This window comes from Varanus komodoensis, unplaced genomic scaffold (assembly GCF_004798865.1).
Source record: "Varanus komodoensis strain SLA01 unplaced genomic scaffold, ASM479886v1 scaffold13_3, whole genome shotgun sequence".
Classification (NCBI taxonomy): Eukaryota; Metazoa; Chordata; class Lepidosauria; order Squamata; family Varanidae; genus Varanus; species Varanus komodoensis.
Window position 1 is genome coordinate 8,402,623 of NW_025335409.1, and position 22,638 is coordinate 8,425,260.

A 22,638-nucleotide genomic window follows, 5' to 3' on the forward strand; every position below is an offset into this window, starting at 1 on the left:
AGTATTAGAGCAATAGTTTTAATCACCTATGCACAGAAGTCAATTTCTCAAAAATACTTGCCTAAATTGCCTGTGCAGTAGCTTTGAAGTCAGGATTTTAAAAACCAACACCCATATTGATGAGAGTTAGGCTCTTTCTGGAGACTGGGAACCACAGGTGCAAACATATGGTCAACCCTCCCCCTGCTCCAGCCAGTGTGGAAAGAACTGGGCAGGATGTCCCCCTGACATCACAAATGGGCCTTCCAGGGGGAAACAGGGAGTGCAGGGGGCAGGAAGTGGAAGATACTACTGTCATAGATTTACACCAATTCCTGTCGGTGTCCAAACTTCCTTCCTTCCTGTCTCCCAGCATTAAAATGAGACCTGAAAACAGCTGTCAAGAGTAAATACCCTGTGTCAGGCACTGCAGTAACAGATTGTCACCACTGAGTCTTGAGCCAGGGACAGAATACACACAAACCCTCCGACTTTGGAAGTTTATGTACATCTGCTGTGGGGGCAATATAACCAAGCTAGAATTTTCTCTTTAGTCCAGGGGACGGCAACTTAGTATTCATTCAGTGGTTTGGACTAGAACATAAATAATCACTGCCTATCCCCACTAGAGCAAAGAACAGTTGAAGCCCAAAACACCTGGAAGGTACTAAGTTGCCTACCCCTAAAACTTAGTGAGCTCTGAGGCAGGAATTAAATATGTTGCTTCAGATTGCATCTCAGCCATGAACACATCTCTCACACCTGCATTACAGGGATACTCACCTAACTTTTCAGAAATGTTGTAATGATTATTGAAAATATGTGAAATGCTTTGAACACTTTTAAGCACTACGGAAGTTACCTGTTCAACCAACAGTTTAAATCAATATAGTTGGGGTAAGTGTGAAAGTCCTATCAAGGATGATAGAAGCTTTTGAGATATATGTCCCCAACTAATTGATTATCTGTCCTTTGTGTATACTGGTTAATGAAGACTTGGCTACAAAGCAGCTTAGAAATGCCTAAATTCTTTCTGTGGCAACCTTTGATAACTGGACAGCTGTATCTTTTGGATTATATTTGATAGTGTACTCATTTATAGCCTCAAATACTGTACCATTGACAAGATCCAAGCACTCCTCAAGGTACTATATTGAGAATCAAGTAACAGAATAGTAGTATTAATGCACTTTTGTTAGCAAACACTTTTTCAGTGGGATATGATATCCTCTACCAAGAATGCCATGGCATATGCACATTGGGAGGCACCCACAATCCTGGTAGAATGGCAGTTTGCTTGACTGAGGCTGGGGTGCAGCTTTCCAGTTAGTATTTTCCCTGTCTACTCTGGGTAGCAACACATGTCCAAGGTTGCAGAGGGAGATCCTTTCCAGCCTGGAATTCAATCTGCATATGCTGCATCAAACCATAGCTGCTTCTCCCAAATAACAGAAGTAACACTGGCCTACCTTAAATGTGCTTGTAAAAGATGAAGTACTTATACACAGCATGATCCAACCAAAGCTGAGTTCTTTGTAGTTCAAGGGAAGAGCAAAATCAAATTATTACAAGTAAACCATTCTACAAAACCAAACAACAGCAACATAATTAAATAAGTTTATTGTCTAATGTTTACACTTGGTTACAGTGCCACCAAGAAGCACAACAAGATAGGGTTTGGGGTCTTCCCCCCCAGCAAGACATATTAATTTCTACCCTCCTTTTGCAAACAACATTGCTTTAAGACCTATGCCTCTGATTTTTCTGATTGAGAGGAAGCAACTGGAGGGAAAATTCAGCAGCACAAATTGGTTTCCCCCACCCTCAATAGGTCATGTGGGTCAAAAGAAACAATGAGTCTACAACAGAAGCAAACCAGTACCTAGCAGGCTGCCACAGGGTGGCAGAAATCTTGAAAAGGGACATCCAAGCCCTACCCACACCCTCTGTAGATCCATTTCATGATTTAAATGTTCATCTGCCCTCCTGACTTCACACAGGGTAACATCATAGGCAAACCTCCCCAACCTAGTGTCCAGATGTGGTAAACTACAGCTTCCAGCACATCGGCTGGAGACAATAGGGGCTGTAGTCCAACTCATCTGCAGGGCATCCCAAATGGGGGGAACTGTCAGCCAAGATATAAGATCACTGGGCATGTGTCAAGGGGTTAGAGTACAGGGGATACGACAATTCTTTTTTTTTCCTTTCAAAGCCTATAAAAGTAATTCATGTAAAATATAGATTTTGGGGGTGGGGTAGAACTCTTTATAGTGGTTTTCTTTTGCCACTGTTCAAGTACATTTATATTGTAGGGTGCAAATGTGTTCACTAGTAGCAAAATGGGCACCTTTTGACCATCTCCACTGTAGTGTTTGAAGAGCAAAGTAAATGCATTGGTTTCCAGCATTACAGGCAAGACTAGATACATTTTTATATTTTTAAACAAAGACAATGTAAACTTTGATTCTTAAGGCAGCTGGTATTGAAGCTGCTCACAGGCACTGTGCAATGCCTGCTATGAAAAAATGGGGGCAGTCAGCACTTCTAAAAGAAATGGCATAATTGGACTAAAAGGTTGTATGTCATCAAAATAAATTTATCCTTCTTACAAGCCACATGTGTTTTGAACATTTAGAAAAATAAAGCACCCACACCTCCAACCTCTGCCTGTTCTTTAACAAAAATCTCAAAGTATTGATAAATAATGGTGACTGCAAGCAGAATGCCAGTGCCTGAGCCAATGGCTCCGAGGAAGTCTGCCAAGACAGAGAGGGCTCCAATGCACAAGCCACCAAATGCAGCTGCTGTAGGGATGTACCTAAGTGGTGGGGGAAGAAAACGGTTTTAATCAAAGCCTGCCAACTTCAACTGATGCATCTCTGAATATGAATAACCAAACATTTAGTTGCAGATGAAGGTTTGCTTCTCGGTTTACCAGTGAGGTTTGACAAGCAGAAAAGGGTTTAGACAAGAAATCTAAAGCCATAAATAGCATGGTTTTAATCACTGCTGTTCCAAAACCAAACATTTCTTAGTACTGTCTGTGTAGGAGCAAGGACCAGTTGAAGAAACTAAGAGTTGGGGTGGTGCTTTGTTCTGCCTCCAAAGTACAGTCAAACCTTAGCTTAGACCTACTGGGTTCCATGATCCTGCTGTCTCTTAAATGTTTAAAATTACAACCTTTAATGGTACTCACATCTGTTTCAATAAATATCAATGGAGAGGGAACTGTGAGGTTCTGGTAACATTTAGAAACTAGGCAGAATCTTGTTAAAACAAGATACTGGATCCTTGGTCTAATCCAGCAGGGTCCATCTTGTGTTTTTATCATAGTAAAGTCAAGATGGCAGGATTATTATTTCCTTTGCATCAACAGGTATACATATACCCTATGTGATTTATCATGTTTTCAATAGAGAAATAACTGATATTTCTGAGGCAGGTTTTGATGTTTGTTTCTCTTAATTTTGTAGGAAATGTTTTTGACTATGAACCAGCAGGATTTTAATATGCTGCTCCTGGTGCTTATTTGCCAGAACTACTTAACTTCTGCAATCCAAAACAAATGTTCTTGGGGGCGGAGGGGAAGGGGAGAAAATAAGAAATGAACCTGAAAACATCTCATAAACCAATCTGTGTGTGTTCTCGTATGATCAAGTAATATCACTAACCACGTGATAAAGAATGAGCAAGAAGCAGGAGAACACATTCCCTTCTAGCAGAGGAGGGCCTGAATTAATCTGCACAGAGCACCAACTCCTTTCTGTAAAGATGTGAACACAGCAAGGGAAAGCTGAATTCACGAAAACTCCCCTTTTCTTACCTGTTCAGCTCATGAACCATGGATGTGTCTCTGTGGCCTCGCATCACCATTTGCTGTTCTTTCAGTTGCTTAGCAACCTGCAGGGAAAACATGTGGATCAGATGGCTACACTGTTTTTCCACAACCAACAGGTAATTAGAAAAGTAGTCTTGTGTGAAAGCAAAGTAGCAGAACTACAGAACAGTCATAAAAACCACCTACATCTTTTGCGGATGATCCAGACACTTCAATCCATGTCTTGGAGAAAAATGCACAAGATCCTAACATAAATATAATATAAACAATCACATGGACTGGATCCTCAAAGATAGCACCCATGGATTCTGGAGGGGAGAGATAATAGCAGAGTCCTCCAACAGGGTAAGAGCGTGCGGGACCTCCACCACTAACATCCTGGAGAGGAGACAATTAACACACTAGCATTTGTGCTTTTTACCGACTGAAAGATACTAGTACTTGTAAAAGCTGTATTTTAAGGATGACTGAATACTTACTGCCCACTGCCCGAGTAAGTTCACCAAGAAGTTGCCACTAAATCGCACAGACAACATTTGGGAAATAACATAAAGGTTGGAAACTAAAGCAGACTGAAGAATGATGGGAATGTTGGAGGTATAGAAGAGTTTGATAGGATAGCTACTGTATTGTCCACGGTATCGAGCAGACTTGATTGGCAGATCAACACGAAATCCCTGGGGAGAGGGAAAAATTGCATCAAGACGCAAGAAGAAACCCAGTAAAGAATTTACTGAATATCCACTGAAACTGGTAGCTTAGACTGCTTGAGCATAGGCTTTGCTTACTTGTTACAATGGAATAGAATTCACAGCCTATGGCTCTGAGTCCAAGCCAAGTTTTTTCATGTCAGGCAGCATTAAGGACTAGAAGGGTGTGGCTGGGTATTTCAAATCAATATGCAAATCCTTACATGAGTGAGTCTTCTCTCTGGTCTCATCCCCTCCCTATTCCTCATCTCAGTCTCTTCCTCTGGTCTCTTGCCCTTCACCACAGCGATCTGAATCAGTTTCCATCCCAAACCTAACCCAATAAGCAAACCCATTTCTCTTGGCCAACCCATGCCCCGTTTTACCAGATGTATGATCCTTCTCCTTCCCTCCCATTCATCACTGTCACCATCTAGGATCTAACCAACGTCAGACAAGTACTCTTCTGACACTCCAGGAGCTTAGCCAATTACTGCAAGAGGTTTGCTTCATCACCATCACTACAAAAATCAGATTGGATAGGCCCAAGCTCTTAGCAAACCACACTGACTAGGTTCACACAGTATACAAGGGATGGCTTACCATATTGTCTGAACCATATTGTCAGCATGGTTTGTTAACCATGCACAAACCATTCTGGAATTCACCCATGAAAATTACTTTCACAAAATGTCTACTTGCTTAAATAGCTTTTAAGGAAGCATCAAAAAATTCATGGAGGGCAGAATTAATACTGGCTGACAATCTCGAGAGCTCCATGCAGAACAGCTTTAGCTATGTAAATTCTAGATGACAGAAGATAAAACAATGGGGGAAGAGGGTTGCCTTCACACTCTATCCAGCCATGTATTACCAAGAGGCATGCAAACATTCTTAGAAACAGAATGCCAGATTAGATGGTGCCTCCGCTCCTGATCTAGCAGGATTACTCTTATGTGTTTGGAATCTAATGGCAATGCTAAGCCTCTCGCAGCTCTGTTATTCTCAACTGCAACAGAGTATGCGTTTCTAACACTTGTGCCCTGCTCCTGCAGCAAGTTGCTCAGAGCAACTTCCATATGGTTCCCAGAGAATATCCCATTTGGATAGCTTACACAGCAGAGCCAGTTTAGTCTTAGCCAGAGAAATGGACCTTGTGTCCTCAAGCCATTGTCTAAGCCAAGCCAAGCAGCTGCTGTCTATTCATGACACAAAGCTGTGGCAAGAAAATAGCTATCACCATGAACAGTACTGACTGTGATGCTACCTCAACTTGTGAGACTCATTCCTGATGCAAGTGTAAGTGGTAAAAGAGAACTCAGTAAAACTCCTTGCACTGGTGTGGTGTCTCTGTTAACGCTAAACAGAAAATTCCAGTACAGTCAAAAGGAGGACTGAGGAAAGCTTCATGCAGTGTTTAGATTGCAGTTCCTTCTGTAATTAAAACAGTTGTATGGTAAAAAGTGTAGTATAAATTTCCCTTACCTGAAAGTATATGACTACAGCAAACACAAATACTGTCGCTATCAGATTCATAAGGTTTGGCAAGTTCTGGCGGTAGAAAGCCTCCCGCAAAGCACGGACTTTGTCAGTTCGCGTAGCCAAAAGGTGAAACAGTGCAATCACAGCTCCCTCGAACTCAGTTCCTGCATGTACCAAAAGCAACAAAAAGTAACCCCCGTCACTCTGAAGTGCACATCCTATCAGATTAGCAATTGTTTCCCTGTTAACCGCTCAAGTTGCATCCAAGAAGGAAATGGCATTCACAGATAGGCAATGAGGTCATACATGGAACATTCTAACAGGTAAGATGAAAAGGGCTGGATAAGAATTAAATAAATTGCCATGAACTTCTATGAGAATTAGAACACTTGAAATATGAAGTCATGTTCCAGCGTTAAGATGCAAGATTTCGTACTTTGTTTTACAAGGGTCATTCACAGCTTGGCTTAATCAGGTGAGATATAATCATTCAAACACCTTCAGTGTTAAGTAGTAATTTTCCAAGCAGAAGAGAAATACCAACGTGATGCATCTTATGTCAATAAGCATTGTGTGATCGACTGTTCTGGTCTTGCCTTCTTTCCAGCAGCCTCAAACAGGGCAGGTAATTCTGCTGTGTCTTGGCACAGGCTGCTACTGCATCCTCCAAGTGCTCTGCATGCAGAAACACAGGAGAATTACCTGCATGCACAGGTGCTTTTGAAAAGGCCTTGTTCTGTGTGGAACTTCTGTTGGGGAATGGGCTTCTCCAAGCACAGGGAATTCTAGTCATACACACAGTTTGGGGGTACAAAAAGTTGCCTTCCAATTTAATAAACAAAACAATCCTTAGAGCAGTGCGTCTAGGTGCACTAGTTGCTGGGGAAATTGGACAGGAAGAAGCTCTTGCACTCAGCCCTGCTTGTGGGCTCCTGTGGGGAGCTGTGTGAGCAGAATGCTGGATGAGACGGATCACTGGTCTGATCCAGCAGGGCTCTCATGTTCTTAAGCTATCAGAGGTTCGGGTAATACGAATGTAGAGAAAAAGAAGAAACAGGAGAAGGAAAGAAAATAGTGTGGCACAGCAGCCAAAGCTGATCCAAGGAAATACAAAATAATAATTGAGAGAAAGGGGGAACTCACTCAGAGAAAACTTAAAGAATCTGAGCTGCAATCCTGCAATTAATTACTCATATATGGTTCCCACTGAGGTCAATGGGACTTACCTATGCACAACTGATGGCAGGATTGCACCTTTGGGTTTAAAAAATTATGCTAGATGCTGACCTTTCAGCATAAAAAGTGCATTGCTTCTCTACAGGTAGGTCCAACTCTGCAGCTGGAGCTAAAATAAATAAAGTTAACATTTCTGTACTGCAAGTTTCCAGACATGTTTTTCATATAGCAACTGAGATGTCCCAACTATAGGACTATTCTATCATAGCAGTGAACTGTGCCACAGTATTTCCATTTGACAGAAGAATGCATAATCAAATCAATAAATATGCAGGCAGCAACTCCAGGAACTGCCCCAGATCTTTCGTACTGATTCCTTCAACTTCCAGAACACCTGCTGGGATCTGGAGATCCAGATGTTCCACTGATCCAGCAGGCCTCACCAGATATGCACAGAAGCCTTGAGCATTGACATGGTGTGATGGCATGACCACATGGTTCTTAACCATCCATAGCCCATCCCAATTAGAGTGCCTCCCGAACAGTGGGACAACACTCACTGGATTCTGCCAAGACTCCCAGCCAATGTCCATTGGCTTCTCATCCTCATGCAACTAAAATAAAGCAGGAAAAATAATCCAGGGCATTTGTTCCTGGTTACATCTTTTTTGTTATTGTCATGTTTTGGAAAAGCAGGTGCAAGCACTGTACCTTTCAGTCTGAAGCTGACAGTATGCCAAGTCTTCATTCAGGAGCAGTCTGAGAACCTTAGTGCATGTCAGCTCCTAGAGCCACCGTCCCTCACTATACTAAATCTAATGACAAATGACTCATAAGCATGCATCTGGTCAAAGCACCAGCTGTCAAAATGTACTATACCTCTGCCCGTATTAATAGTAGTAGGACTAAAGGCCTTCCAGACAATGGTTTCACAGATGTTGGTAGCAATAAAGAGAGAAATCCCGGAACCCAAGCCATAACCTTTCTGCAGCAGCTCATCTAGAAGCAATACTATCAAGCCAGCAACAAATAACTGTGGGAGGAAAAATCCAAAAGGTCCGTAACTTTGCATTTAACCCACGTTAACAATTCTGTTCAAAAGTGGGGCACATTTACTATTATATCAACAATGCAATCACCTCCCTCTGCCTTTCCCACTACTCTCAACAGTTCTTGAATACATCAGTAACAATTACACGACAATCTATAGCATACAGACTTGAAAATGAATACCACTGGTAAGAGTGACATTAAAATTTGTATTAGAAGTACTTGTCAATGTGGAAAAGTTTATTATCAAAAATAAGATGATGTTGGCATAAAGGTATTGGTAGATGGGGAAATGTTAAAGATATCCACCTCTGAAAATATTTCCATTTTGTTTTTTCCAAAGGAAATCCCCTTATAAACACACAGAAGATTGTGCAGTACTATACAATCAATAAGGCTTCAGTGTAGGTTTTTTTAAAAAAATTACTCTAATGAATCCTGCTGTTGGTAGTTATCATTTGAATGATTGTTTTTTCCAGATATAGTAGGTATGACCAACAATCATGCTGCTTGGAACATGGTTTTATGTCTAGTCAGTTGAGCGGAAATACAGTGCCTTTGAATCCTCTTCTTGATTTGTTATGTCTTAACCTGAATAAATGTGAACTTAAGAAAGAGTGTGGGGAGGATCTGGGGCTCACTGGATTGTAGGAAAAAGAGTACCCAATTGGAAATCCCTCTACTTTAAATCCTAAATGTGGAGAAATGCATAAAGGCAAATCTAACCAAATTTGGAAAGAAGACAACAAACAAAATATACCTTTTTGGGAAGCTTTACTGAAGTCATGAAAAGTAAATATATAAAGTGGATGAATCTGAATTTTATACAGGTCCCTTACTTTAACCTTAGATAAGATGGAGCTTCATTATTATTTCCTTTGCATTCTGTTTTGTACTCTATTACATTGTTTTGTATAATTCAGAATTTGACATAAATGCATCAAAAAAGAAAGGAAGAAGAAAAAGCAGAAGAAAGTCCCTCTGAAATCAGTGAGATTTCCAATTAAATATGATTAGGATCAAGCTGCTGATGTACAAATCTTCTTTATTGCAGATTATTCTGAACATTTTTGGTGGTATTGAAGAAAAAGCACACCCTTAATCCAGAAACTAGCAAGCTCCTATACATGGGATTAATTGCAAGCAAACCTGCAGCTAGCAAGCTAGAGTTATGATATTAATTACTAAGGTTGAATCCTAGACCAACATCTCTGGGATCAAGTCTCAGTGAACTCAGTGGAAATGAGTTCAGTGAGTAAACATGGAGCAAAAGAGTGTATACAGGATTGTGTAGTAAGAGACTGGCTTCATAAAAGTAAGACTCCAATTCAAATCTCACATCTGGCCTGAGTTTGCAAACTGGTCTTGGGCAAACATTGTCCCTCAACCTCAGCCCCCATCTGAACTGTTGGCATAGTAATTGCACCCAAAGGATTGCTTTAAGGACTACAAGAGAATGAATGAGAAGCACTTCAAATGCCAGGATGATCAATGACTTTCTTCTTTGATCAATGTTAACTCAGGAAGAGAAAGTCAAATGAGGCCAGAACTAAATGTTATCCAACACACAAAAACTGCAGCTGTGTCTCCCCTCTGGAAAGGTCTAATTCGTATGCATCACCCTTAAGTTCTAAGTGCCCCACCTCTGCTCCACAGACTGCTGTTTTCTAAGCAGGGAAACTCACTGGATGGTGATGTGACATTGCATATGTTACATTACTCAACAGCACCAGGTAGAGGAGGCAGCAACCCAAGGGTGGGGCTTTCAACACAGCTCTGCCTATAGTCTGACATTTTGTTCTTGTAGCCAAATAGCAGGACCTTCTCAGTTGTGGCACCCCATCTATGGAATCGACTTCCCAGAGTTTTTCATCAATTGCTGTCCTTATATATATATTCTGGCACCAGACTAAGACATCTTTATTTAAGGAGCATTTTAATTGTTGATGATTTTACTTGGAATTTAATTTTAATTATATTTTAATGTAAATTTTAGTTTTCTTAAGTATAACTTTTGAGATAATTCCAATCTGTTGTTAAACTATTATTTGGTGTTCCTGCTATGATGTTATGTTATTACTGTTATTCTGGTTTTAACTGTCTAAATTGTGGGTATTTAGGATGTTTTACATTATTGGTTTTTATCATGTGAACTGTCCAGAGTGCCATGTGGCTAAGAGACGGTATACAAAAGTGTTAAACAAACAAACCAACAAACATCGAATTGAACTAACTTCACCCACTCGCTGTAGGCTTCAAGCAGTAGAATAAGGAGTAGCACAATTTTCAGCTGTTCCTCCTCAAGAGCCCCCCTTTCCAGTCCAGAAGACTGGCTGGGGTATGTGCCCTGGAGGAGATTTTGAGGGAATCCAGAGTGCTTCAGGGGTACAGCGAACTACTGAAAATCATGTCCCTCCCTGACAGAAAGCTCCACTGGTGAAAAGTGTTGGAGTCTACTCCAAGTACAGAGGAATCAAGGACATCTGAGTAACTGATTTGAACCTGTTCATGAAGCAGACCTTTCTACAAAAAGAGAACAAGAAAAACCCTAATGTTAACAATAATTAACTAAATCTCCTAAGCGTGGTATGATGGTTGGCGTGATGGACTGCAGACCTGTGAGATCCAGGTTTTAGCCACCACTTGGTATTGAAATTCACTGGGTGAACCTGGGTCAGACTCTCAGCCTAATCTACCTCACAGGCTTGTTGTTGTGAGCATAGCTATGTAAGCTGCCTTGGGTTCCTCACAAGAGGGGGAAAAATGTGGGACATAAGCACAATCTAGTAACAATCACAATACATTTTCAGCTTTCAAATCTACTGAAAACAACATTCAGAAAGTGTAAAGACAGCTATGCAAGCATATCCTTTTGTACTCTGTAAGCTTAAGGGATATCTGTTTTTTAAGAGTATGAAAAGGCATACCTGAATTATGATCAAGAGGCAGATTCCAGCTCCCATTTCTGCAGGATCTCCATACATCCCAGTCATGACGTACACAATTGCTTGCCCAATAGTTATAATCATTCCAAACACTGAAAAAAAAGAGGAAGACCAATATTCCATATATATGCTAACAAATGGGCAGTAGTAGAATTAGATACAATGTTCTCTAAGAAGAATGGAGGTATGGTATTCAATGCTCACACTTCTGAGCACCATTGAACAGGGCTCGGTCTTTTGGTGTATCACCAACTTCTATTATTTTGGCTCCAGCCAGCAGCTGCATAATTAAGCCAGATGTCACAATGGGAGAAATTCCCAATTCCATTAAAGTGCCTGCAAAAGAGGAAGACGAAAGGAAAAAATGATTCAATAGCATTAAGTTCTACAAAAAGTCTTTCCCCACAATATTTTAAAAATCCTAAGTATCACTTCATCAAGTATTTTTTCCCACTGAGTATTCCAAAAGACTTGCTCATATACTTAACCACAGTACTGGGCTTTAATGCTTGTCTCCTGAGTGTTTACGACTGTATTAAAATAATCAGGTAAAAAAGTTCTTCCATATATCATGTTAATACTGGCATTTAACTGTTCCTCCTTGCACTTGAGCATACACTAATGGTGGGGTAAAAAAAGATCAGAAGTTTCAGTTCAGGTTTTAGCTTTTCTCTCTCTGCCCCAGCTTATTATTTATAATATGGATGTAAAAGCTCTGTATGGCTTTACAGTTATTATAAACACTTAAGCTTGTAAGAAAAAACCATCATATTAATATACTAAGGTCCAGTTGCACATTGCCCCACTGCCAATGAAAGCACAATTTGGTGTTGAGCAAAGGGCTTAAGACAATTGCTTGCTCCACCTACCCAAACTATGTCAATTCCCAACTGTCCACTTGAGAGAATCAGTGATGACTGGATAGCCACCATTCACTCCTCAAAAGTGATCTAAGAAGACCACTTGCTGACCAGATCTCCAAGAGATCTGTCCTGATTATTCAACACAGATGTTTTTCAAAAAATAGAGCTTCTTCATGTATCAAAATACAGACATGTAATATTTCCCAAAACTCTTTAGTGTGCCAGTGCTTAAAATCTCTGGAAGCTGCAATTTCAAGGACAGCTGTACCTACTGCCCTTCTAATCACACTGAGTGATCCCAACTATGTTATCCAGTGATAAGCCTGACAGTTTAAACTAGAGGCAGAGAAAAGTTTGAGGGAGAGTGAGTGGAGCACTGACCTCTGTTTGATGCAAGGATGACTCTCATCCAGTAGAAAGGATCTGCAGAGTCTGAAGACATTATCCCAAATAATGGTATCTGCAAGGTTCACAGCAACATTAAGCAAGCAGTAAAGAAAAAATGCACAGTATATGATACAAATGATCTTTTTTTTTAAACACAATTATGATCAATGTTAGTTTAATGTAACTCTCATTCACTGTAATGGTTTCATCTTAAGTAGGATTAACATTGGATCAAACCTAATATTGAGGAATTTTACACAAACGAGCAAAGCAATTTTAGATGAATCATTTTATTTCAAGCATTTTCAGCTTATTTGATTGCTGATATTTAAAAAAAAACCATGAATCTAAAGATATGATCCTATACATACATATCTACTCAAAATAACCCCACTGGGTTCAAAAAGGCTTACTCCCAGTTAAAAGAATATAGGCTTACATTCTGCAATGGTCTAACTGGAAATATCTTTAAAGCCCTAGATTATATTTAGACAAATATAATAAACCCTTGTGTGAATGATCTATGGAAAAAACCTCAAGTTATTAAGTGCCCTTTCCTTTCCACAGGTAAAGTATGCATAACTGTAGGGACATTTGCATGGCAATATGCCTTATTTCAACATTTCATACCATTTCATTTGCTATCATGTTGATACTTGCCTGGCAGCATACTAAAAAAATGAAGAGGGTAATAGCTGTCCATAAAACCTTTTCTCTAAACTGAATCTACAAAACACAATGGAGGAAAAACTAGGTTAATCAATAGCAAAAAAAAAAGTTCTCATTTTTAATATAACATGATATGGAAAGAAAACCAATGAGTCGAACGTAAAGATACACCTTGACACTATATGGCATTGTAACGGGCTATGTAACAAAGAGATGGAAGTTAAATCCTCATATGTGAGCTCCACATGTGAAGAGAACGGCTGGGGCCAGTGGTTAGCTTTGCCCCCTCTATACACGGAGCTGGCCATCCATACAGAAGACTCTCTTCTGCCCAGGAAGGCTTTCCCTGAAATGTTAGCACCCTGATGCTCCGGGGTTCTAGAATCTTGGTGCTAGACTGCACCAAGACTCCATGGACAGAAGGGGATCTTCTCTGCTGAAAGTTGCCCTCTACAGTCAGTGGGTGATGAGAATGGTAAGGGAGGAAGGCAGAGCTAGCATGCTCATCTCCATTCTCTCTCCTCATATGTAGAGCATACCTGCATGGAGAACAGCTGCATAGGCCTTTGCAGCCTCTGCAGATACTAGCTTGCTGGTCAACACTGTTAGGCAGGGAATATATGGCCTTCAGATTTCATCAACCTGGCAAATGCACAGGTTCCTCATAGAGATACATGACTTACACATCTTTTGTATCTATTTTGAAAGTGCAACAGAAGAGGAAGCACTAAGAGCTTGGGCATGCTGTTGCAGTATAACAATGAATATTTCAACCTGTTGCTAGCCATAAGCAAATTTAAAGTGCTTCTTTGACTTAGGTCAACCAGATATCAAGCAGAGACACAGGTCTAATCAGAATTAAGACCTGATTTCAACAGAACTTATTCCCAGGATTACACGAGACAGACTTTATGGATAAGATTCCAACCTTACTTATACCCAATGTTTGTTAGGTTGTGCCTCATAGAGATGGATACACTGTCATAATGGTAATGTGTTCAGATTTGTTGTGCTTATCTTTTTTTGGATTACATTGCAGGGGAAAAATCCTAAATAAGCAAAACATTCCAAGGTAAAGCAGGAACAGAATGATGGTAAGTACTTATATTCATATATAAACCCACTTGGCTAATAGCATTTCCAAATAAGTGTACGCAGAGCTTCAGCCTTATCCCAAGTACATATGATCATCCTCACATAAACAAAAGAGACTTGAAGAGAAGCACTCACTTTTCTTTCAGGTTTCTGGATTTCTGGTAGAACAGCACAGAAGGGCTTAATAACTTCTAGAAACTTGACTGTTAAATAAAAGATTCATATTAAAACAGCAAAGTCCATATTTTAGATTTCTATGACAAAACTTGTCTAATACAATGACAGAAAGCTTAGCAGATCAATTTGCACAATATTCTGTATTCTTAACTGTCTGCAAATATATGTCAAAGAAACAGATTTTACTCAGTCAGTTTTACATAAAATACCTATTCATTTTACTCAGCAAACCTATTACATATTAATGTACATTACATAATACAAATTTTGGCCATGACCCACCCAAAACTTTATATCTGATGTACACCTATAAGTAAGTGCCACTGAATTCAGTGCAGGTTCCTTCAAAATAAACACACACAACATCAGGAAATATGTATTGGTCTAAGTGGAGAAATTAAGCCTAAGCTTACCTTTCACTGGAACTTTCACTGTTCACATTAACAAATGTTCAGAAGAAGATACAGTGTATGCAACCATATTTAGATCCTACCCTTCCTCCAGGTGTATGGAGGGGGTTGTTTCCCCATTTTCCCCAGTCAATCATCTTTTGAGGCAGATTAAATTGAGAAATAATGGCACTTCTTTCAAGATTTGATACTGCAACAGTGAAATCAATCTCAGATTGTTTCTTTAAATCTTACACAAAGAAAAACTGCCAAGAGATTATAGCTGCATCATGACTATAGTCATTCAAGAACATTCCACATTTATAAGGCAAATCTGGATGACTGTGCACGCATTATGCACTTTACAAAAGCCCTAGATTTCTCTTCAGAACTGATAACATGTCACCTCCTCAGCCAAGTAACAAAGAGCACAGTATTAAAATTGCTATGTGAAATCTTCTAAATTAAAGAAGAAACAATCACTGCAGAGTCATCACATGAAAAAGAGGCTGGGTAGTTTGAGATGCTGTACTTGGGGAAATGAAACATTGACTCTTAAGTACTGGGCCAAAAGCCAAAAAAAACAACATTATGGACCAAAGCTACAATGTGCAAAAACTAAGCTGGACTGAATCAACCCATATTATTGTATTGCTACATTAGAAAACAGGATCTTACTTAGAAACATTCAAGGAGCAATCGTATGCCCCCTAGACAGTGTCTGTCAGGCAGCAGAATACTTGGGATACCTAGCTCCAAGGGTGGAGATATCACTCCAACCTTGGAGCTGGAAATCCGAGCTTCACCTCCCTCACAGTCAGCATGGAAAGAACCATGCCAGCTGTTCTCTGACACTGGGAAAGGAGGCAGGGAGGGGAGGAAAGAGAAGGGACCAAGATATGAGGTATCTTGAGGTCGCTTCAGTTTCCTTCCATCTCTCCCTACTGTTGTTAGCCAGCTGAATGTGGTTGTTTAGCAAAAATGTTTCACAGGCTGAACAGAGAGGCATATGAGCTCTGAGTTTAGAAATTTACATACATCTCCATAGGATTACATCCTCAGTCTCTTATTTACTATAAGGGAAAGAGAATCAGCAACTTCTAGATACGGTGAATCTGGATTAAACAGTTGTCAGCTTAGATAACTTATTTTGCAAAGAATATAATGACATCATGACGTCAGATAATACACCTAGTTTTCTTAACACTTATTTCATCTTATTCAGGCTCAGGGAAAAAAATGCCAGAGGTTATGGCAATAAAATGCACAATCCTGTGCAAGTTTATACATAAGACCTGTGACACCTACTATGCTATATAAGCCTGCAGAGTATTGCATCTTATATGCAGCAAATATCAGATGGCCTTTCAGCCCTTGTCATGTCTGTTGCTTTGTATTCAGCAAGAACCCCAGGGGAGATCCAGCAGTACCATAATATCTACAAATTGGAAGGTACCAAAAACAAGGGTGATCTATTTTATTGACATGAATTATGTTAGCACAAATTTGTGCAAACACTTCACTTTTTTGCAGAACTCTCCATTAAACATAATGGGAAGGGATAGAAATATATACAAGGAAGCCAGGTTTGTAGTAATCAGTGCAACCCCTCTGAGTGAAATAAAAGTTTGATATCTGAAAACTTGCCTAGGCCCATATCAACATAATCAGGGCTAATAAGATAATTCTACTTATTTCTATTTTGTATATGCTCCTGGACCCTAAGTATGCTCAATGATTCAAATTGGCACCAACAGGAAAAAATAGTCACAGATGGAATACTTCAAAACAAATAACAGGTGGCTGTGCTTTACACACAGCATGAAGGCCTTCAGCAGGTTCAAGCTCCCATTAAGTGATGGAACTCACTTAACAATGCTCATATTAAAAACTGAAAAAAAGCCACACACACCCTTTGATATTAACCATTATTAAGGGGACCTTCATCTCCTCTTATAGGAGATTTATGAGTGCCAGACAGTGAGGACAGGAAAGGACATCACCTACATGCCTTGCTGGGTCACTTCTAAGGCTGACCACTGATGCTGATAGAACGTTGGAAAACAATCTTATTATTAGACAGACCAACCTTCCCAGTTGGGTGCCCTCCAGATGTGTCTGGACTACAACTCCCAGCATCCTCCGGCCAGCCATGCTGTGTTGTAATCCAATGCATCTGGAGTGCACGAAGTTGGAGAAAACTGCGATAAACCCTCCACCTGACTCTTGCACTAAGCACCATGCACACTGACGGCAGAATAATTAAAAATAATAACAGCAACATTACTGCCGTGTTCTTATATTCTTAGTAGGTGGCGTAAGATAAATCACTGCGCAGCTTAATTTATTGCACAGGACTGTTGTGAAGTTAGAACTCCATGGAAGGGGCGGCGGGGACGACGACAGAAATGCAGTCAATGAGCCGCGCTGCAGGAGCACCGCCGGGTGGCATCCCCACGCGCCCCGCGCTCTGTAGCAACACGGGGACTCCTAAGCCAAGGGACGTTCTCCCCGAGATTCAGGCAGCGAGGAGTTAAATTCCCCGCTCCCGTTCCTCCTTCCCCACCTCCCCGCTCCGCCCCTCCATGGGGCGCCGCCGCTGCCGCACCGTCCCGCGACTCACTTCCCATGCTGGCGGAGGCGGCGCCCGGAGGCGGGATCCTCCCGCACTCGAGTCTCCGGGTTTCTCAGACAGAAGACTCCCTTCCCCGCCTCCGGCCTCCTCGCCGCTCCGAGGCTGCCGGCCTCTGCCAGTGTCCCACGTGACTAGTGACGTCTTTCTCGGCGCGACGGCCGTGGCGCCGCAGCTCTAGAGATTGAAACGAGAGAGGTGCGCCGCAGGACCAGGCCGGATGGAGAGCGAGCGAGCGGCTGCCTCACCTGCGAGCCCTCTCCGCCCCCAGGTGGGGAGTCTTAGGCCTCGTGGTGGCACGTCCCCAGATGGACAGGGCGCTAATGAGCATTTATTTCGGCCCACCGCACACACGAAAGAGGCTAGGGGATTTACTCAGCTAGGTTCATTCAGAAGGAAATCCTTTTGGGTTGAGTGGTATTTAGTCTCCGCCAAGTGTAAATAGGATTGTAATCTTGTAGAATTTAGTTTGACAATAGTTAAACCAAATTTCACTTCCTTCCCTGAGTATTGTATACAATGGTTCAACGTGTATACAATCTGTTCAACGTGTGATTTTGCATTTCAGATGTAACGCTAGAATTGTTTTGAATTTTTGTTTATGCATTTTTTCTTAATAGGTTCTTGGTCTCAGAATTGTTTTGGTTCATTATTTCAGTGGATTGGGCATTACATCTGATTGACTTGTCTCTTTTCACTGATTGGAAAATACATTCAAAGTAATAATAAGCATACCCTACTACTGGTTGTAGCTAATTTTATTTCTTGCTTCTTAAAAAACCACGAAGACTTTGGACATACTGGTAGCCTGTGTAAGACCAGGATAATAAACATTTTACCTTCCATAACTGAGTATTGGCTTTGGTTCTTCTTTAAAGCCAGCTATGTAGTGATTTAAGCAATTGTAATTAAATTGAATGTATGGTCAAAAGCTTAGGGTGGGTTTCAGAACAGGCATTATTCCACCCTATCTTGCTTACTGAAGTTCATGTTGAATAAAAAAAAAACCTTATAGCATTTTGGAAGATGCACAGGATTGAAATTTGGCAAGTCTGTAGGGAAAGATAATTCCAAAGATGAGAAGTCACCAGTTAAGCCCTCTGGGTGCACTTTTTGGGATCTGCTTTGGTTCATGCAGAGTGCATTTACGCTTCCTCAGTTTTTTTAAGGGTTTTGATGGCACTCAGGACAGAAGATCAGCCTAAGCCACCCAGTACTTTATTGATCACTAGTGTTTTGAGTTGAGCTCCAATGTCAGTGAGCAGTCACTGCTGACACTGGAATACATCATTCATCTCATTTTTGGAAACGAAAGTGTAACCGTATCACAAACAATGTTCATTTGTTCCAGTCAATAGAAGCAAATGCAATTATGAGTTGATACTTTTAACTCCTTGGCTTTTAAATTCTAGTTATCTTGAAGCAATACCTTCTAAGATAGAGATTCATGTAGGGTTACTTGGAGTTGAGTACACAACATCCTGATGTGTTAAGTGGAAATCAAGATGGGGAAGAGAAAGGAGTAAGTATTGCTTTGAGTTGGAGGAAGGAGTGTGTCCATCATTCAAAAAATCTTATTTGTGTAATTGTAGCTTTCATTATGAAGGATGGGGTAATTTCTTCTTCTATTCCCATTCATGATCCAGAAGCCTCACTGAGCCTTCTTAAGAATGCATGTTCTTTAGATTTTATATCCTGCATAGAGCAAGGCTGAGAATCCTTCATTGTAGACTAAAAAAAGATTGTTTAGTTGTTCTCCCACACTGTTCTCTAGCTGATAAAGAAAGGCCATGAAATTCAAAGTGAAGTCATAAAGCATGCCAATAACAAAGCCGTATTTTTTTAAAGGTGTTAATGGGTTTCACAAAGCAGCTTGTGCCCATTTTTGTCGTTCCTTATTGCTTCTAATTACTCATGTACCAAAGATTGCTACATTCTACTTCACATTCATACCTCTATGATGGTTTTGTGTTATCTCTGTACCACAACATTCTTCTTCTTTCCACTGACTTCTATCAAACTTGGGACTCTCTTTATTATTGGCTAGAGAAATGGGACTTTGCATAGATTTAAATATGATTTTAAGTTATCATGAATGGAAAAAAAAGGGTGTGGGGGCTGACCCAGCGGGCTCGATGTTTTTGATGATGGATGTTGTTTGTAGTTTTGTTTTTGTTTTTTAGGATTATAATTTCTCAAATAAAACTTATTAAAAAAAACATTGTTCTTTCCCTTGGAATAAAAGTGTTTCTCCTGTCTCAGGATCACTGACACTATGGGTTGTCAAGTTATTTTCTGTGATGTAATGGGCACTATCCAATTGCAGGCACCTTGGAAAATTGTACAAGATTTGTATGCATTCATTAAAATGGAAGGTTCTTTTCCCCATCCCATACACTTAAATTTAATGATAATCTGATATTGCCATTTGTTGGCAACAATGGTTGACTTTTAGGACAACCTCTTAAGATGAATGAAGGTCCTATCTTCATTTCACTTAAGAACTAATTCTGATCCTAAGGTGTTATTGATAATGATGTTTTTCTCAGCAGAAAGCGCATAATACTTTGAAGCCTTCAGTCATGTAGCTGAGGGGCTCCCTCCATAAACTTCAACAAGACAGTAGCCTTTATATGCTTGATCAATTATTTTAAACTAATGTTCAAGTCTTATATTCTGTTTAGCAGAAATATGCTATTATAGAATAATTCAACAAACAAAGATTTTATATACATGACAGCAAATTCACAACTTGTTTCCTTAGCTCCAGGTAACATTTTCATTAAGTTGTACCCTTGCAAATTACATGTCATCCAGGTATACAAGGGCCATAGCTCTATAAGTTTTATTGTCAGAAACTCTATAGAGCTAAACGCTGATAGATTTTCCTTTGGTGAACTAGATTTCTTTGGCCATTGTTAATGTATTCACCAATTTAGGAGACAATCGCTGAGCTCATCAGAGTCTGCTGTGGTTTCATGTAGCTTAGGCATAACCCCAGAATAGGGAGACTGCTTTTTTCCCCCCTACATTGCCAGTTTGGAAAGGGGTCTTGGCAAATTGCCTATAGGCACATGCATCTCCATAAGACAAGAAAGGGATGGAAAACATCAGAGGGCAAGTATCCTGCTTATCAGCCTGTATACAAAACCAGCCATTAAAGTCTTCTCTTGGAGTAAAAAAAAATTCAGGACTTAAAGTGACCCAAAGGATTCATTTTTATTACAAGAGAACATAATTTATTCTGTATCTCTTTCTTACCTTCTAAGAAAGCAGCAATTTAGGAAAACTGGAAGAGTCCTCCTCTTAGAAGAAAGTTAATTTGAAACCGCCTGTTTAAAAAATGCCATGGCAAGCACCCTTGGAACTTACAAACTATGGATAGCTTGGGTGATCCAAGATTATATCATTGAATGGTTTGGTGATTTTAAGTTTCAAGCAGAAGCAAGGCACTCTGAATATGACAATAGTGACATTGTGAATAGCAGGTTAACATGCCCTCCACAATATTTTCCAATCTAAATCATCTACCAGAAACTGCTAAAGGCCCACAGTGGAAAAAATACAGATCATGGGCAGATCCTTCAAAAATTCTGATAAGACAGAAAAGAAATTCATCAGGATTAAAAAAATACAAAACTGTATTGTTTCTATAATTACTGATTAGGAAACGAACTTCACAATCATGAAAGGCTTGGATTGTAGATACGGGAAATGCAATGAAAACATTTAAAAGCAAACAGAAGAACTGGGTTAAATGGAGCTTAAAATTGAAAAAATGCTAACCAGACATGCTAACCTAAACATTACATGATGTACAGTACCAATCATTTTTTTCTTCAGAAGTCTTTCCATCTGCCTCTATTGGCACACAGGCATGAGAAAATGATCTGCTTTCAGAATAGTTGATATTTTCCACTGATATACACTCTTTGAGACTTAAGTCCAAGTTCAAACAAACAGCAGAATAGGTGTTAAAACTATTTCTGGAATGTACCACTTCCAATTGTAGATAGAAGAATGCATATTACTGCCAATAAATCAAATTTCTGGTACAAGAAAACCCTAGATATCAGGAACAAAGTGCTAATTCTGTGCATGCAGAGACTTTTTTCCATAGAGAAAAATACAGCAGAATGATTCCAATCATAGTTTGAAGCAGGAATTTTCTTGTTTACTACATCTGTTGTTTGTGTCAAGTAGGCCTGTACTACAACTTTCGCACAGGGTTTTTTGTTTATTAGCCTAACCGTTTTAAAAAAGAATAAGATACAATAGTTTCCCATGATTCAAACATTGTATTTTTTTTAAAAAAGCCCTTAAGCATTATAAGAAGCAAAATGCATTTTAAAAATAAATACACATAACTGTATACGTTTAAGTGTATTCTCATTCCAGCCATCCCCAAAAGAGTCATTTAATGAAAATGAAGCATTTCATCTTCCTGCTTGATTAAGATGTTCTGCTTTAGGTAATTGAAAATGCAAAATCTCACAAGTGAGATAAATGCAAAGTGCACATAAGTAGGAGATTTTTTTGATCATGATGTAAACTCAAATGCAAGGTATTTCACAATTCTTTTTAAAATAGTATTGAAATCACATTTACTTGTAAGCAAATTGCAATGGGTATCATCTAGATAAAATTAAGTGCCATGAATTTCCTCAGCAGAGGTTTAAGCACATGCTTAAATCTACACTGAAAGGAATGAGGTTTTAAATCTATTTCAGTCTTGACTGGATTGTATCTAATAATGTTAAGCAGCATACCTTACAAGCAAGCTGAGGTGCATCATTTTCCTGCCTGCTGTTTCTTGTTTTAACTTTTAAAAATGATGACATATGTAAGTGTCAAGCAAATGTTTTGGTGAGAAGGTCTTCCTGTTGCTTTTGGTGTAATGTTCCAATTCCCACAGCAGGTGCTGGTAAGGCTGGTCTGCTTACAAGTTGCAGCTGCAATTAAGTTAGAAGGACAGCATTACAAACCAGTCCTTATTTGCTCAGAATTAAAGTAACAAGGTAAAATACAACATAACTCCTAATTAGTAGGCCCATTATAACTAACTTGACCCATTGTGACAAACTGAAGTCCAATTCATTTCAATGGACTTACACTAAGTTAGACGAATGTTGGATTTTACCCACTGAACAAATCATTCAGGCATCAGTCATGCACACAGGCTGCGTAAACCCCTTTGCAGTCCATTAACTAAATATGCAGCACAACCTTACACTTTTTAAATACATAAGCAGTCTCTCTGTGTT

General features: G+C 39.8%; 2 protein-coding genes across 3 annotated transcripts in view; both read right to left on the reverse strand.

Moving 5' to 3' along the window:
* Positions 1 to 1,582: 1,582 nt before the first annotated feature.
* SEC61A2 (SEC61 translocon subunit alpha 2) lies at positions 1,583 to 17,475 on the reverse strand. Its single transcript, XM_044423529.1, has 12 exons — positions 17,366 to 17,475; positions 14,312 to 14,379; positions 13,073 to 13,138; positions 12,407 to 12,485; positions 11,367 to 11,498; positions 11,145 to 11,254; positions 8,047 to 8,200; positions 5,995 to 6,155; positions 4,300 to 4,497; positions 4,007 to 4,198; positions 3,806 to 3,882; positions 1,583 to 2,800 (listed from the first exon to the last, which is right to left on the reverse strand). The coding sequence occupies exons 1-12, from the start codon at positions 17,370 to 17,372 to the stop codon at positions 2,614 to 2,616; spliced, it is 1,431 nt and encodes a 476-aa protein (XP_044279464.1). The 5' UTR covers positions 17,373 to 17,475; the 3' UTR covers positions 1,583 to 2,613.
* A 2,607-nt stretch (positions 17,476 to 20,082) lies between these two features.
* The window catches only part of DHTKD1 (dehydrogenase E1 and transketolase domain containing 1), a 30,301-nt gene continuing 27,745 nt past the window's right edge, over positions 20,083 to 22,638 (reverse strand). For both annotated transcript variants that reach the window (XM_044423524.1, XM_044423527.1), the window contains one exon: positions 20,083 to 22,326. In XM_044423524.1, the coding sequence (XP_044279459.1) occupies positions 22,225 to 22,326 (102 nt within the window). In that variant the 3' untranslated portion in view covers positions 20,083 to 22,224. The remainder of the gene's footprint in view (positions 22,327 to 22,638) is intronic.